This window comes from Rhinatrema bivittatum, chromosome 16 (assembly GCF_901001135.1).
Source record: "Rhinatrema bivittatum chromosome 16, aRhiBiv1.1, whole genome shotgun sequence".
Lineage (NCBI taxonomy): Eukaryota > Metazoa > Chordata > Amphibia > Gymnophiona > Rhinatrematidae > Rhinatrema > Rhinatrema bivittatum.
Window position 1 is genome coordinate 27,658,720 of NC_042630.1, and position 17,784 is coordinate 27,676,503.

Consider the following 17,784-nt stretch of genomic DNA (forward strand, 5'->3'; position numbering starts at 1 on the left):
TCCGAGCAACCTGTCTGTGGGGTACTTGTTTGTCCTTACGCTTTCTCCCTGCTGCTGTAGCTCCTTAATCACGACAGAAGAACAAACCCACACCCCCTCCAGCCTGACATGTTTATGATGCCTTGTGCTGCTGGAATAGATTTGGGATTGGACTCCGCTGTCTGGCGGGGAGCAGGCAAAGCCGAAGGGCCGGATCGTTTTGAGAAAGTGCTGAAAGCCCTCGGAAGGCACAGACACACAGAGGAAACGTTTAACGTGGTCAGTGGGGGGGAGGAGGAAGGCGAGCGCTGCGAAAATCCGGGCCAGATCGGCTCTGGGCGCTTGGCGGGCTGGGAGCGCGCCGCCGTGCCCGGCATGCAGAAAGCCCGGGCTGGGGAGGTGGGAGGAGCCAGGGAGAGGGGGGCGGAGCGCAGCAGCAGCAGCAGCCCGGCTCCTTCATTGGCACTAGTGGCGCTGGGGGAAGCGGACGATCGTTGTGGAGTTAGCAGCAGCAGTAGCAGTTATGGCTCGGATCGCTCGCCTCCTCCTGCCTCTGCTCGCCCTCCTTTGCGGCCAGCTGCCCCGGAGCCTCTGCAACAGGCACGCCATCCACTGGAACAGCTCCAACCACCAGTAAGTGCCGGCGCTGCCCTATTCGCAAAGTTGGTGGCGAGGCCGGGCTGGCGGGTCGGATCGGGGGGGCTGGCGGGTTCCGGGCTCGCTCGCGCGCTCCTCCCCCCCCCCCCTTGTAGGAGAGAGACGGGGGGGATGGGGCAGCGCTTTAGGGCGAACAATGCGCGCGCTGGAGAGGGAGCTGCTTTGTCTGCGGCGGCGGTGGCTTTAACTCCCCAGCATCACTGGACGGTGACCCCCCCCCCAAGAAAGTTGTGTGCGTGTTTGGGAAGGCTCGGGTGGGGGGGGGGGCAGCTGCTTCGGAGAGGGATCAGGATGCTCTGCTTTCCTGCACCCCGGTCGGCTTTTGTTCCTCGCACATCTGTGATTCATTCCCCCTCCCCCCTTCCTCCCTTTTCCTGGGCTGCCTTGCAGGGAAGCCGGGGTGCAGGGGGGGGGAAGGGGCACCTTAACATCTGGCCCTGCATCTGCAGCATCCCCCCGGCGGAACCCAGGTTTGATTAATGCAGACGGAGGGCTCTGGGACCCATAAATCAGCCCAGTAACGCTGAGCTCATGGAATTGGTTCACCTTTTTCATTTTTTCGGAGCGCTTCCGCCCAGGGGCTCCACTTAAAGCAGGACTGCAGGGGGGGGGGGGGTTGCTTGGGGAGTGTTTTAAGGTGCGGACTTGCCAACATCTGGACACCTCCTGTGCACTCTGGGACGCTCCCAGTGCTGACGTCTGGACTGCGAGCTCTTTGGGGGAAGGCGCACTGTAACCATGCCCCTAGATTTTGGGCAGTGCTGTGTACACTGCCGGTTTGCTGTGCTGGGGTGGTGCCCCAGGAGTTTTGAGGGGAAGGTAAACTGTAAGCAGGGAGAGGGCCGGGCCTGGCCTAGCCGGGTGCAGGACAAATGGTTTGCAGCTTTTGCCCCTATACCACAGTTAAAGTTTTTTTCCCAGCTCCAAGCGGCTGATCCCAGGGGAGAGCTGTCTGGAGTTTGAGGAAGGGGCTGGCAGAGAGATTCTCTCCCTCCTAAGAAGAGTGCTGAGCTGTGCAAAGGTAAAAAAGCCTCCAGCAGTGGCAGGCCGCTTCCTTTGCAATTCTTCTTCTTCTTTTGCCTGTTAGGGACAGGAGGGGAACAGGAAATAACTGGTGCACAGACCCCCACCCCCTCCCCAGTAATAAAGCAGCTGAGCTAAGCCAAACCAGGCTGCGGACAGGGTGCCTTCATTTGGTGTAAAGAAATTTGGTGCTTTTTCTCTTTTTTCCACCCCCCCCCTCATTGTTTCTGCTTTCGTCCATCTCTTATGCCCCCAGAGGAGGCCCATCCAATCTCTGCCCAATTTCATTCCCGGTGCAGTGTCACACACCCCACCTGACCCCCGGTTTTGTCATCGTTTCTTTGCTACTAGGGGTCCTCCATACTCATCCTGGGCTTTTGTTACCGATTTTTGTCTACCACCTCCCCCAGATGATGTTCTATGTAGCCCCCCCTCCACCTCTTTTCTCGAAACGATTCTAGGGAACCTCTTACCATGATCCCTTTTCTAGAGCAGTCTGTCCTCTGGGAAAAATTTGGTTCTCGAGCCTGATTTACACCTTGGAAGTATTTGAACGAATCTGTTCTCTCTTCCATCTCTCTTCTAAGTCTTTAAGCATTTTGTAGCCCTTCTCTGAGCCACCTCTATTCCGCCCTTATCCTTTCAAAGGTGATACCTCTACAATTGGACAACAGTATTTCAGGCTCCCCCTCCCCAGATTTCTGCACCCCAAATGCATGACTGGATACTATTTTTTTTTTTTTTTTTTGCACTGAATTTTAACTAACAGGCACTTGCCTGCTCCTGGAGCTGTCTTAGATCACTTTTCATTCTGTCTTCTCCCTCAGGGGTGTGCCCTCTGTTGCAGATCTTAAGTGCCTGCAAAAGGGCAAACTTTTCCTCCTAACTAATCCACTGTATCGCTCACAAAGATATTGAACAGAACTGGCCCCAAGACCGATCCCCGAGGCACTCCACTAATCTCTCCTCCAGAGTCAATTCCATTTACTACTGCCCTCTGCTATGTATCGCTCAGCCCGTGCCAAATGCAGTGCACCACCTTCAAATGCACCCTCCGGCTGCTCAGTTTTGTTAAGGAGCCTTCTGTGCAGGACAGTATCCAAATGCAAGCAAACTGCGTCCACCGAATGCATGCCCTTCATCTAAATTCTCTGGTCACTCAATGAAAGAAATTGTGTGATCCATCTCCCTCTGGTAAAAGCATGCTGCCTAGGATCCTGCAGCCTGCCGGGGACACCCCAACATCTGGCTTAACACACCATATTCTAACAGATGGTGATGTCCTGGGCCTTCCGGAGCCTGCAGAACTCTGCTAAGGCGGGCCCCACCAATATTTCTGCCGGGGCTGGCTTGCCACCTTCACTGAGGAGCCCTGCCTTGCAGGGAGGGTGGGGGACGGGGGAACGGCTGGGAGTAATGCCTGCAAGGTGTCGGGTGGGGGCTTGCTGTATGTATCCAGCACCGAGGTCCTCAGTATCCCAATCCATATGCAGGCGCACACAGCGCAGCTTACAGTGAAACCGGTGTCATCCTCATTAAGATGTAGTGTCTGTGACAGAGAAATACCTTGCCTGTTGCCAGAGGTTATTGTCCCGTCTCATTTGCTGTACAGTGTCTTAGCGAGTGCTCTGTTATGAAACAGTCCCAAATACTGAAAGGGGTTTGATATCAGATGGATATTTGCCTTCTGTGTGACTTACTGTGTGTGAATATGTGTGAGTATATGTGTATATATATAATGGGGTGCAGTGTGAATACTGGCATGGCCATTGGCTGCATTATGATTTTGAATGGCAGAGCATTGCAATGTGCTTTCGGAGGCAGTTTTGCTGAAAGGTGCCGAAGAGCAGGGGAGTCCTGGCTGGGTTGAGTCGAGGTGGACGGAGAGGAAGCAGGAAAGGATAGGGTTAGAGAAAGGAGACGGAGTATTGGGTGTGTCATCGTGAGGGCACAAGGAAGCAGTTTCTGGGTCCATTCTCTTGGCTTTGTCCCATTTATTGGGTTTTGATTCTGCACACTAACAGGCTGATGCAATATCGCTCTCCCAACATGCGCCGATCCACCTCTCCCGGGTGCCCAATTTAATATTTAAATTGGCTGTCACCATAAAAAAAGAGGCGCCGGGGGAAATTGTGTGTCCCTGGACTGTGTATGTTATAGGTGTATACTGGGCGCCCAGAAATGTGTTTGTTTTTTCATGATTCCACTTTCAGAATCATGAATAAAGATCCCTCTTACTAGTATCACAGAAAGCTGGAATTTTTTTTTTTTTTTTTTTTTTACAACGAGCCTTTGAGTGCGGCAGACCTTTACTCCAGCCCCGGGCTGGCGTAAAATTTGCCGCACGAGAAATGTTTTTTTGCATCATGGGGTTTAGCTAATAGCCTCATCTACATGTACTTTACATGTGATGAGCGCTATTAGTTATGAGCTCGATTGGACGCGCTAATCGCCATTTTGCATCGGGAGATATGGCCGCGCGTCCAGTTGCATGCTGAGCCGTGCACTGGCCGCAGTGCATGGAATTGCATCGGAATGACATCCATTCTTTGACCTGCCTTTCCAGGGGCTCCCAAGGGAGGATATTACCAAATTCTGAGATTAGTCCCTGGATAAAAACACATGTTCTGGTTTTGAGGCCAGAGTGCACCAGGTTAGCTTTGGAGAGGAGGGCTGTGCTGGGTGCACTTGGGAGGGGAGCGAGGACTGGAAAAATATGCTCAGGAAAGTCAGTTGAATTTTTACCTAATTATTTGTGCCACCCTCAGTCACTAGTTAAAGCACCGGGAGGGAGTGCCGCTGCTCCATGCATTGAGAGAAAATCCACTGCATTCCTGACACCCCTTCAGCTCCATCTTCCTCTTGACTTGAGGGATACTGCCGGGGATTCATGGTGGTCCATGCTGATTTTTCTCTAAGCTCTGGCTTTCTGCAAGGCTGTGAACGGGTTGGAAGGATGTCTGTACATGACTTAGGCCTAAAAGCCGCAGACTGTGCGTTTTCTGCATACAGAGCTCATTTCTGTTTTTGGAAAGAGAATCTCGCACTATGAGGTGTGGTCTTGAGTAGACTGTAAGCTCCGGGGAGCAGGGACTCTCTCTTCTGTGCATCAGTGCACTGCTGCGTGCATCTTGTCTTTATAGAAATGATAAATAGTGGTAAGCCGGTTTCTGGGACTTATCGAAGAATCCTTATTAAACTCCATAAGCTTAATATCATCTGCAAAGGATTGTTAACCATACCCAGTATCATCACCTTCTAACTGGCTTTCAGGCAAAGCAGTGCCAGATGAGTCCTTCGTATAGGAGTGGCCTAGTAGTTCAAGCAATGGGTTGAGAACCAAGGAAGCCAGAGTTCGAATCCTGCTGCTGTGTCGCTTTACCCTCTGTTGCCTCCAGTATAAGCTCTGATTGTAAGCCATCTAGGGCAGGGATCAACTATGGTACCTGAATGTAACTTGCCTTGAGTTTGGATTTGGAAAAGGTGAGGAATTTTTATTATAGCATCCGTGAAAACAACTCTGCATGTCAAACCATGACGCAGGCATCCAAGGTTATTAAGGTACCCACTCAAACTGAGACAAAATGACTTTGAAGCAGGACCAGGAAGTTAGAACATCTGCATGCTTAATGATGCAATGAAAAGCGAATAATCTACGGTAAATCTAAAAGCAGCATCTGGGACTGGCTGGACATTTCTCAAACCTGTCCTGAGGACCCCGCAGCTGGTCGGGTGTTCAGGATACCAGCAGTGCGTACAGTGGCTCTTCAGGGCCTGCACGTCTTGTTGTGGGTCGGCAAGGCAGGCTTGGACCAGCTTTCCTGCACTGCACCCTTTTTTCTGCAGGCCGGCTTCTCAAAGACCCCCCCCCCCCCCCCCCCCGTAGAAATGCAGGCAGCTCTGCTCCTTTATTCCAGAAGTCCTGCAGTCCGGCCGTGCTCTAGGCCCATGCAGCTTGGGAAGCAGCAGAGCGATTCCTGCAGATGTTTGGATCCCTGGTACTTATCTGTTTCTTCTCTGGTATTGAAGGGGGGGCACATCTTCAGTTTACTTCAGCCTCTTCCCCCCTCCCTATTTGGAACTGTTATAGTATGCAAGGTGCAGAAATGAAGAGCGGCAGAGAGACGAAGAGAGAGAGGACGGAGGTTAGCTGAGAAATTCTGTCAGCTGGGTGCAGGCTTGAGAGAGCTTGATAGTCCCACGGGAGCTGCAGTAGCAAGGAGTCTGCCAGTGGCATTACAAGAGCTGGTTTCTTGACTAGGCTTCGGTTTTGACCTGATATTGCTCCCACAGCTGGCCTGAGCCCTGTTTTAGTTTTTGGGCAGGTGGATTTTGTGGTGGAGGGGGATGGCGAGGGCTCAGAGGAGGCAGAAGGTGTGATCGGGGAAGTGGGACAAAAAAATAGAGCCATTGTTGGACCTCTGTATTTGGCAAAATGGTGCGGCGAATAAATCCCCTTACCAGTGCTTGAAGGTCTGTTTACAGGTTGGTGGAAGGGCAAACCCTGGAGATCTTATCAGGGTCTGGGGCCCGGCCCAGCCTGGCTGCTTTGCTTCTCTTTTGTGCTTCACTAATGGTCTGGTGTGAAAGGCTCTGACTGCCCCCGGGGGAAGCAGGACAGCAGTTGGGGACTACAATGCATTCCTCTGCTTCCTCACAGATGCTGGAATGCAAAGGCCTGGCTATGCCGAGGACTGGTCCCTGCAGCCTGGGCGTTGTCGGCGCTCGTCCCTACCTGTCCTTCCAAGAGTTAAAAGTTTGCACCTGCGTTGTGAGGCTTCCAGGGACCTGCTGCAGATTTTTTTTTCCATGGATGTGGGTGGAAAGAAGGGAGAGGGGGAGGGGATCTGAGGAGCTTTTAGTGTATCTGAAGAGTGTGGAAGCGCTGATGGTTACATCCTTGTTAGCAGTGTAATAAATCTCATGCTTTATCTCATACACACACACGCCTACTGTATATTCTATATCACAGCAGCAGTTAAACTCGAGTATGGACTTCTGCTGCCTGAACCAGAGCAATAGAACCTGGCAGATAAGGACATCGGGGCCACTCCAGGATGCCCGGCTCCTTTCCTGTTATAATACTGCCCGCCCTACACGTTTCCAGCTCTGCCCTCACTGTCTACTGCCGAGGATCCTCTGTGCCCATCCCAGCCTCTACCCCTCGGCTCCTCCACCGCTGAGGATCCTCTGTGCCCATCCTGATGAAAACTGGATTTTCCATGGTCAGTGACATATTTTATTGGCTGAATGTAAGAATTATCCAGCGATTGAGGCAATATCTGAGCTTCTAGAGCAGTATTTGAAGGTTGGGTGCAGGCCTGAAAGATCGGGTCCTGCATCCTCTCTGGATAATTCTTACATTCAGCCAATAAAAGCCATTGCAGTAGGTGGGGAATCCTTGAATTCTGTTACCGTGTTCATCTCCCCTGGGAGGCTGTTCTTTGCTTCCACAGGTCCTTTGAGTCAGAATTATTTTCTGATATTGCCCCCGAGTCGGTCTCCCCCTTCCCGTGACCCGGAGGATTCCTTCTTCTGTGTTTCAACCTTTTGCAGCTTGTCCATGTCCCTATCTGCCTCTCCACTTGATGTTCCTATTCAGCTGAGGGCCACATTTTGATGATCTGATGTCCACTTAGCAATAGCCGGGCTGAGGTGGACTCTGCTCCCTCTCTCCAGAGGCAGATGTGAGCTGGTTACAGGATTAACCAAACTCCGGGGCTAGTTCTGCAGTTTGGTTGGTTGTTTTTTTAAATATTTTTTGCCTTTTCTTGATCCTCAAGGCAGGTTACAATTCATTTACAATATATCGTAAAACAAGAATACATGTGGATAAAAGAAACCTACATTTCACACCAGATCTAGATTCACGTCCTTCATCAAGGCAGCTGCACGAGGAGCCTGTCATCCTGCAGAGCATGATTGCAGCTGTGTACCAGGGCGCATGCGTGTTTGTCAGAAAACTGCTCACTCAGTCTGCTTAGAATTAGTATTAGATGTGTTACATATGAGGCGTGTTATTAATGCCGGCATTATATCCCTTATTCCATGAGTTCACTCTTCAGCTGGCTGTGCTGTATTCATGCTTTACATGTGTCTGTGTAATACCTGTAGGGTACTCTGATGATCAACAGAGCAGCGTCTCCTGATCTACTTCCTTTCATAAGGGAAGAAGTAAATAGGAGGAGTAACTCCTGTTTTAAAGGGCCTAGGGGTGATTCTTGACACTAAGTTATCCTTACGCCCACCCAACAGTAGAGTTGTGAAGAGTTCCTTCTCCAAGTTGCGTCTTTTACGCAGATTATGTCCATTTTTGGATGAGACGCGCTTGAAGACTGTCGTGCGTTCCCTCGTAATCTCTGAGTTTGGTTACTGTAATGCTCTGTATGTAGGCTTACCACGCAGTTTGTAGTGCGAGCCGCCCACCTGGGTCAGAACTGTGCTGCTCCTTTTATCACTGGGGGGGGTTCTATGTGAGAGCGTTTTTTACCCCCAATGCTTCTTAAACTTCATCGGTTACCAGTCGTGTGGCATAGTGAATTCAGAACTTTAACCTTTTAGTATTTAAGGGTATCAGAGGCCTTGCTGCTCCAGCTTTCAGTGCTGCCCTCAAAATCTACCAATCTTGAGAGAAGCTTGAGATCTGAGACTCAAACCTTGCTGTGCCCCATCACTTAAGCAGTGAGGCTTGTTTCATGTTCCAGGACCTGAACTGTGGGACTGACTTTGGATGTCTCCAGGTGGCGAACCATCACTTTTAAAGTTCAGGAAGCTGGTTAACGCTCGTGTTTTTCAAGTAGCTTTTAGCAATCCAGTCTTCCTGATGGGTTGGTGGCTGAGCGTGTATTTTAATCTAGGCAAGAGATCTTTTTACGTGCTTATTTCATGTTTTTTATTTTTTAGTCTCTTGTGTTTAAGATTTGCATGTTTTGTGTCTAATTTTAGTAATATGCTTTAAATTGACGTTTTTTAAAGAATATTTTATTGTAAACCGCTTACTGTTGTAGATAGGTGGTATAAAAAAATATTTTAAATAAACCACGATCACTTCCTCAGCCACAAAATGAAAATTAGAAGACCAGTCTTTAACCGGCAGGTTTAATATCAAAGCATTGTTTAGTTTGGTGTTTGTTTTTCTGGTACAGTCTCTTAGGTGCCTCGGGAGTGGCGGAACAGGGAAGGCTCTGTGAAGCCCCTTGATCCAGGGTTACCCTCCCCATGTCATTCCTTGCTGAGGGAGAGCAGGGCCTGAAAAGCAGCTCCAGCAAACTCCAGAAACCACGTCCTGGTGGCTGCAGTCCCAGTCAAGAGATGCGCTCTAACCTCCAAAGGCCAAAATATGCAGGACGTATGCTTTCCCCCCACCCCCCGGGGGACACACACACAGGTTTTTAAAGAGGCAAAAACCACCACAAATATTCTGACCCAGGAAAGCCGGGCGTCGTCTCATCACCTTGGAATGGTCATTGCCCCATCGGAGAGGGGCAGAAAGAGACTCTGGGAGCTGTTTTTAAAAGATGATCACTCTAATAGTTATTATTATCGGCCCCTATCCCATCATTACGCGCACAGGCTAGTGGCGCCCGAGCTGATTCTGCAGGAGATGAAACCCAAACCTGGGTCGGATCGGCTTCAGAGATGGGAGCGAGGGCCAGAGGGGGGGGGATCTCTAATGGTGGGGGCCCGCCGCCTGCATTTCAGCTTATTGTAGGATGTGTAAAGCAGGCACTGAAAAAAAGCCGCTCTTCAAAGGCCTTACACTGGGTCCCCATTCTGCCCATTTGTTCCGGGCTGAAATCCACCCCCCCCCCTCCCCGATGGCTTGGCCCTGTTTTGTGATTGTGCGGTGAGGGGAAGGGCAGAGAGAAAGGGCCCAGGGACGGATAAGAGAAGAGTAAATGGGATTTTAAAGTAATGCGCTCCACTTGTTTTCAACTCAAATCGTTCCCAAACAACAACACGAAGAGTAAAACACCCCAGCAGGGTCGTGTGTCTGTCTTCTCCCTCAGCCGAGAGAGGGTTGAGGGCATTGCACAGAATCCCAGCTGCCACTTGCTCTGCTCCTCGAGAGGAGATAAGGGTTCCGGGAGTTGCACGCTTCGTTTCTAATTTTTTTTTTTTTAATAATTTAAAATATCGAAGCCTCAAGAGAGCTCTTGGAAAAAGCCCTTCAAAAGTAAGGAGCCACTTTCAGCTTTTCTTTTAATAACCTCAGCTCTGGAATTTCTAAGAGCTGGGTGATGAAAGACAGGTGTTTTTTTTGTTTGGTTTTTTTTGTGATCATGCCGGTGTCCGAGAGGCCTCTCCCACCAAAGAACGAAGGAGCTTTCCAGTCTGTAGACAAGACCTGTTTCTTTGCCTCTACAGCTCGTGGTCCATCCTCTTGTGTTGGAACAATCCAAGGTTGGTCTCATAAGCGTCCCAGCCTGAAGGCTTCCTTCTGCTCCCGTGCAACGCCTTTCTGTAGACGATTAGACACGGCGCTTCCGTGTGGGGGCAAGAAAGCACAGGGAGCATCTTGTTGCCCATGTGCCACAGATCTGTCAAGACAATTGCCCAATCGGAGTTAGAGGGTTTAGCAGTCTATTGGGGCCAACAGGGCAAGTAACTGTAAATGGTTCAGCCATGAGGCATGCATATACTTGGTAAGCATTTTACATAAGAACATAAGGTTTGCCATACTGGGTCAGACCAAGGGTCCATCAAGCCCAGCATCCTGTTTCCAACAATGGCCAATCCAGGCCATAAGAACCTGGCAGGATCCCAAGGCTTAGATAGATCCCAAGCTGCCTATCCCAAGAATAAGCAGTGGATTTCTGCAACTCTCCCTTAATAATGGTTAATGGACTTTTCCTCCAGGAACTTGTCCAAATCTTTTTTTAAACACAGCTACATTAACAGATTTCACCACATCCTCTGGCAACAAATTCCAGAGCTTAATTATGCTCTGAATAAAAAAAAATATTTTCTTATTTTTTAAATGTATTACCCAGTAACTTCATTGTGTGTCCCCCTGGTCTTTGTACTTTTTGAAAGAGTTAACAACTGATTAATGTTCCATTCCACTAATTTTATAGACCACTGTCATATCCCCCCTCAGCCGTTTCTTCTCCAAGATGAAGGGTCCTAACCTCTTTAGCCTTTCCTCTTAGGGGAATTGTTCCATCCCCTTTATCATCTTGGTTGCCCTTCTCTGTACCTTTTCTAATTCTGTTATATCTTTCTTGAGATGTGGTGACCGGAACCGAACACAATACTCAAGGTGAGGTCGCACTATGGAGGGATACAGAGGTGTTACGATATTCTCTGTTTTATTCTCCATTCCCTTCCTAATAGTCCTAGTGTCCTAGTCATGGTGGCTGCAGGATACTTTCAGGAGGGATCGTATGTATGCATTCAGTCCTCCATTTCTTGAGAACTCCTGTCCTTTCAGGGCTGGGATCACTCTGTCCTCCGCTACTGCCACTTAACATTGTATCTAAAACCCTGCAGCAGTAAGGCAAAGAAGAACCCAAGAAACTACAGGGGCAACTCACAAGTGTGCCGAGCAGTGCTGTCACAGGCAGCGGAGGTCGCAGCCATCCTTGACACAGTCTTCTCCGAAGACGTTCATGGAGGATTAACCTGACCATGGCAACTGGTCCTTTTGGTTGCTCCTCGTTCAAGGGGCTGGGATGTCAGTATATGGGGCATGTGTGTGTGTATAGGATGTGCATTGGGGTTGTGAACTCCTGGGATGTAGATGCATTCTTGCGCTAGGATAAAGCCTGCACATCAGCTGAGCAATAGGGGGTGTGGTTCCTGCTACCCTGCCCTGTAATGACGGGGGAGCAGCTTTGCAGGCTCCCATCTGATGTCACTGGGCCCAGCACTCCTCCTTGTAATTGGATTTTGGTTCAGTCCTCTGTGGGCTGTCTGCTTCTTACCTAGCAGCTACTGGGGTTATCCACAGTCAGGTTAATAGGAAGGAAGGGGAAGGGCCACACGGCCCTCAGACACACATATGGTCTCTTGGAACCTAGGCTAAGAGTCTCCCATAATGTCGTCTCCTGCGTTTCCCCTTCCCGCCATTGCTGCTGTTCAGCTGTCCATGCTACGTTCATGTTGCGTGTACACTCACGTGCTGTCTTCATGGGTTTCTGATGACAAGAAGCAAGGCAGCACCCCCATTTACTTAAGGTTTATAATGGTGGGAGCAGATCAGTAGAAGGAGCTTTAAATATGACTATTTCTTCTGAGATGAGAAGAAAGAGAGGTGTGAGACATTTTTTGTTCTGATATAACTCACCTCTGAATCATCTGCTACCGATTTTACAATATTTGTAATCCTGATTCTTAATAATCGTAGGATCGCTGGTATAATATCTCTGCGAGGTGGGGAGGGCTGGTAAAAGATGTAAATCCATGGAGACACTGCTCTCCCTGCCCAGGCCTGGAGGACTTCCTGTGGATGGGGGCAGAAGGATGAAGAGAGCCATCAGTAACACATGGGCAGAGAGAAACAAGGGAATGGTGTGAGACCGACTTCTAAGGAAATGTTTGCCCTGGGTACCTGAATGGAGACTACCCAGAGGGGGGAGCCAGTGCAGAGGTGAGAGGACCTGCAGCTCTTCCGTCACTTCCTGCAGGGAGGGTGAGCTCCAAGCCTGGGCTCTAGCATCTTGGTGCATTTATCGCTCCCTTGATTTTAGTGTTGCTGATGGATGAGGAGAGCGCGAGGAAATTGTGGAAGGTCATTTGGTTATCCTTTTCCTCTTGTTGCCGATTGTACTTGCCCTGGCCTTTGACTTTTTTTTTCCTCGTCCTTCATCCTGAAACTTATAACTGAAAGGAGAAAATGGTGGCAGGAAATGCTGGTAAGCCTGCCCCCACCTGCGTGCTGGTTACTGTCCAGGAACAGAGCCGTGATTTACTCCCCCTACGGAATGATAGAGATTTGGAGGGGAATGTAAAGGAAAGAGATCACAAGCAGTGGATATCTGATATTGTAAAGAACTCAGGGCCTCATATCATATTATAAGGGAAAGGTGGCAGATAAACGGACCATTCAGCCCGTCTGCTTGGGCATGAGGGGGAACTGAGACCAGCGGGCCTTCTCTCAAGAAAGGCTGGACAGACTCTGTGTTTCCAAGATGCAAACGTGATTAAATGCTTCTCATTTTTCCAAGTTATTTATTTGCAGCTCGCTGGGAGCATATTTTTTTTTTCCCTTTCTTACTTCACACTGGTTATTTGATTTTTATGAGAGAGTGCGTCTGTGCCCACCATTGGGATAGTGACAAATGTGTGCTGGGAGGATTTCCTACTGTGTTTGCTTTGCATTGTATTTTATTTTCCGGTGACTCTCTTAAGGTTGGAATTTCAGTCCCTCTGTGAAGGGAGCCGGGGAGGAAGGAGGGAGAGCAAAAAAAAAACCAGGACAGAAATGGTTGCCAGAAATCTGCATTGCCCAGCACCGGGCTGCACACAAATTGCACGTTTAGCTGCGTGCATGGGGTGCAGAGTCTGCTTCTCCTGCCTACAGAAGAGATCATATTTCCTATAGGGCCGGGAAGCAGAGTGCCTATGGCACCCAGAGGGTCTTCAATTCACTTTACCTCTAGTCCTGGCTATCACAGAGTGTTCAGGGGGTTTGCAGGCCTTCCTGTCTCAATAAGACCAGAAAACCCCCAGCTGAGCTGCCAATGTTACTTGTATGGTGTGTGTGTGTGGGGGGGGGGGGGGGGGGGGGGGTCATCTTATTGTTTTATAGATGGGAGGGGGTCTGATGCACATTTTGATTGATTTAACATTTTTTATAGGACATCTGTGTACTAAGATTAGCTGTTCCACTAAAAAAAAAAAAGATGTAAAATTGAGACGTAAAAAGGAAGATTTCAGGAGAGCAGACTCTGGAGCTTGCCTTCCTGTCTGCGCTCGGACTCCCTTGGACCCCTGTGCCACCAGCGAGGGGGGCTAGTTAATTAGAGTGTTGCATTATTTCTTAATTAGCTGCCACCCCCTCCCCGGGGCATTATTAGGAGTTGGCAGCTGAGGACCTTGCTGACCACTGGGAAGGGGAGGGAGGAAGAGGAGAGGCGAGCATGGTGAGCAAGAGTGAATCTTCAGAGATCAGCAAAGAAGTTAATTTCCCTGCTCCTGAGTCAGCCCAGGCTCTGAGGCTGTTTTTTATTATTTAATTTCTTTTTTACGGTTTTTAAAAGAGGCAATATGTCAGCAGAAACACAGCTAGGGATAATGAGAGTCACTCATAAACACTGTAAAAAGGAGGAGATTATAGAAGCAATAAATAAGACACAACTTCCAGTCAGGGCCTCTCCCAGCAGGAGGTGCTAAAGGGAGTGGTGCCGGAGCACTGGGTGGGTGTGGGGGGAGCTCACAGCTCCTGCAGTCCCAGTCTGTCACAGCGGGAATCTCTGTATTGAATGGTGCAGCACTGCTGGATGTGGGGGTGGCTCACAGCTCCTGCAGTCCCAGTCTCTCTCAGCAGGAGGTGCTGTAGGGAAAGGTGCAGGAGTGATGGGGATGGGAGAGCTCACAGCTCGTACAGTCCCAGTCTCTCTCAGCAGGAGGTGCTGTAGGGAATGGTGCAGGAGCACTGGTTATTGAGGGGTGGGAGCTCACAGCTCCTGCAGTCCCAGTCTGTCACAGCGGGAATCTCTGTATTGAATGGTGCAGCACTGCTGGATGTGGGGGTGGCTCACAGCTCCTGCAGTCCCAGCCTCTCTCAGCAGGAGGTGCTGTAGGGAATGGTGCAGGAGCACTGGTTATTGAGGGGTGGGAGCTCACAGCTCCTGCAGTCCCAGTCTGTCACAGCGGGAATCTCTGTATTGAATGGTGCAGCACTGCTGGATGTGGGGGTGGCTCACAGCTCCTGCAGTCCCAGCCTCTCTCAGCAGGAGGTGCTGTAGGGAATGGTGCAGGAGCACTGGTTATTGAGGGGTGGGAGCTCACAGCTCCTGCAGTCCCAGCCTCTCCCAGCAGGAGGTGCCTTAGGGAATGGTGCAGGAGTCATGGGGATTTATTTATTTATTTATTTAAAAACATTTCTATACCGTCATTAAGTTGGTTAACCATCACAACGGTTTACATAGGGGCACAACAATAAACTGGAGTGATGGGGGTGGGAGAGCTCTCAGCTCGTGCAGTCCCAGCCTCTCCCAACAGGAGGTGCCTCAGGGAATGGTGCAGGAGCACTGGTTATTGAGGGGTGGGAGCTCACGGCTCCTGCAGTCCCAGCCTGTCCCAGCAGGAGGTGCTGTAGGGAATGGTGCAGGAGCACTGGCTGTTGGGGATGGGGCATCTCACAGTTCCTGCAGTTGCAGCCTCTCCAGGAGTCCAATGTTTCTCTCTTCATTTTGAAGCGATACCTGTCGGATGCTGCTTCTGTCACCTGCGGCTGATATTCCTGGATGCTCCCGAGGGGCTGCGTGCAGGAGGGCTTCCCACAGATCTGTCTGCTGGGACAATTCAACTAAGCAGCTTCTAATTAGCTGCCTTGTTTGTGCTGCCCCCCACCCGCTCTGAGAGATCTGGATGGGGGGGGGGGGGGGAGTGTACTGGTGTTGTAGGCTTTTGTTGTTGTTTGAGATTTTTTACCCAGGAAGCCCCAGGGACTCGGCGCGTGAAGCTGCCAGCTCGCAGATTTTCAGGCTTACACGACGTATGACAAATTCATTCCTTTGTTTCATCAGATGTACCGGAGAGAACATTCCTGATTCATTCTTTGAGGTCCATTGCCCCGTTATCGGATGCGCCACCAGCATGGCGCTCTCTTCATGCTCCTTATTAAACGGTGCTTGCTTATTTCAAACAGCCCAGCCTTGCAGCTTAGTCTGATTCTCGGGGAAATTCACAGCAGCAGCTGCTCCTTGGTGGCACCAGCCTGACCGAGGCTGGCGGAGGTGGCAGGAAACGGGTCATGGTTCTGGAAGCTTTTCTCCCTGTGGTTTTTTTTTTTGCTTTGATGCTTACGCGCCGGGCACCCACTTCCCAGCCATAAGATCTGCCTGCGGACTGGATGGGGGGGGGACGGGGCACAAAGCGCTGATTGATTGAGGGCTGCTGCCAGCCTGTCTCGTGGGCCTTCTGACGGGTAAACCAGGCCACACCATCCACGGGAGAAGATTACTGTAGCTGGACATCGTTGGGGGGGGAAAGGGATTCCCGATGGACGCGCTTGGGTTTAATCGCAGAAGGTAATAGAGCAACTGGCCTGAGATTGATCGTTTAATTAAAACCCAATTAAAAACACTATTGATCCTGTTAAGCAAAGCCCAAAAGGTTGGGCTTTAAAGAGATTAAACAGATTTTGCATGTCAATACCTAGAATAAGTAAATCTTTTATTTTTATATACGTACAAACACACACAGCGTGTATATAATTATACAGTATATGTACATTTATGAGAAGAGATGAAACGAGTGCCTTCATCTGGGCAGCCTGGTGGCTATGCAGGTCTCTGCCCTGGCCAGAGCCCTGGGCTTGTTCGTGGTAGCCCCAGTCCCTAGCCTCTTATGGCTCGGTGCTTCTATAAAGACAAACTGGGATGTGTGTCTGCCAGCGTGAGATCGCTTCTCTGGTTTTTCTGGCCCCGGAGGTTGGGGTTCTGAGCAGGGGGTAGAGAGGTCGTCCACGGGAAGCAGAACCACGGACCCTGCGCTATGGCAGGCAGTGTGGCCACGGAGCATAATACCAGAGCATTGGTTTAGCTCTGCCTTTCAGCAGATGCACTGTCTCTCTTGACTGTGCTTCATATAAAAAAAAAAAAAAACCCTCTCTCTCTCCTTTTGGTTCAGTGAGCCTCTGCATCTCAGCTGCTGCGTGAAGTATGACTCTGGGAAAATAAAATCCTGGCAATCAATCCAGCCTCTGTGTTTGCCGCCTGATCAATGGGAGACCACATTTTGTCAAAAGGGCAAACCTGCTTCAGCAAAACATGAGGCCCTTGAGGTGGGAGGCTGGGGAATCGCTGTGCGAGGGGAGCGGAAGGAGAAAGAGACTTTAAAAGAAGCAATAGTAGCGTCTCCTTGTCTGTTTAGGAGAGTCCAGTGCCCTGCATCCCTGTATGGGGTTGGCCAAATCCTTCCTCTTTTTATAGGCTGTTCTGCAAAGCTTGGTATCTAATCCTGTGTTACAGTGTTGGTTGTTTAACTCCCTCTCCCCGTCCTGTTTTTAAGTACCTCCTTCAGGGTGCTGGTCGGCGGTCCATGACCAGGGTGTGCATGCTGGGGGTCTGCAGTGCAGTCCATGCTCCCTCCCTCTGCACTGCCTAATAAGGAGGATCTGGGCCCGAGGCAGGGAATAAAAGGCTGCTAGCCCTCAGCCCTTGCTGCGATTTGGACAGGGACAGGTTCGTTGGTCGCATGATCCGGGCAGAGGGAATCCAAGCTGCTACCTTGAATAGCCTTGTTCTAAAAAGGCGTTCATGCAGAATATGCACACAGAGGATTACATTTGCTGGCTTAACCCTTTGACAGGTTGCCGGCTTGCTTTTCAGCTGCATCTCGCAGAGGGGCCTGCTCTCCCTTCCGCTCCCCCCCCCCCCCCCCCCTCCTTGGCCCAGCCTAGTAGACTGTGATAGCAAGTTTCATGATTATCACAAAGTGTCCAGGTCTGGTTCACAGATTGTTCCAGCTCCCTAGCCAGAGAGGCTGCTGAGTCTCCGCTTTTTTTTACTGCTGGGAGTGAGCCTCGTGGAAATGCACTCTCTCTCCTGTTAGGATCTCTCGGTTGCTTCCAAGCGCGCAGACCGGGCCAGCATTGGCGACACAGGATGCTGGGCTCGATGGACCATTGTCCAGCTCTGCTCCGGGAGAGCTCAGTCTGGATTCCGTGTGTCTGCCTTGGACTTAGGGGGCCCCAGAGGACTGTAAACCGGTTCTCACTTTGGTTTCCTGCGCCAAGTTGGCTGGTTTTGATGTTTGGTGTGGCCTGGCTGCGGTATTGGTATTGTGGGTTGCTTCCTGCAAGGGCAGTGTTCCTGGAAAGAGGGACCTTCCCTTTCTGGTCTCTGATGCCTTGTCTCTACCCCGCACACACACAGAGCAGACAGGGAGCATTTCACTGCCGTCTGACTTTGAATTAAACACAAGTTGTGACCTTGAGATGCCAGCTGGAAACAA

At 50.4% G+C, this 17,784-nt stretch overlaps 1 protein-coding gene across 2 annotated transcripts in view; it reads left to right on the forward strand.

Annotated features, from left to right (window-relative positions):
• Window positions 1-448: 448 nt before the first annotated feature.
• EFNA3 (ephrin A3) overlaps window positions 449-17,784 on the forward strand; it is a 78,137-nt gene continuing 60,801 nt past the window's right edge. For both annotated transcript variants that reach the window (XM_029581754.1, XM_029581755.1), the window contains exon 1: window positions 449-612. In XM_029581754.1, the coding sequence (XP_029437614.1) occupies window positions 503-612 (110 nt within the window). In that variant the 5' untranslated portion in view covers window positions 449-502. The remainder of the gene's footprint in view (window positions 613-17,784) is intronic.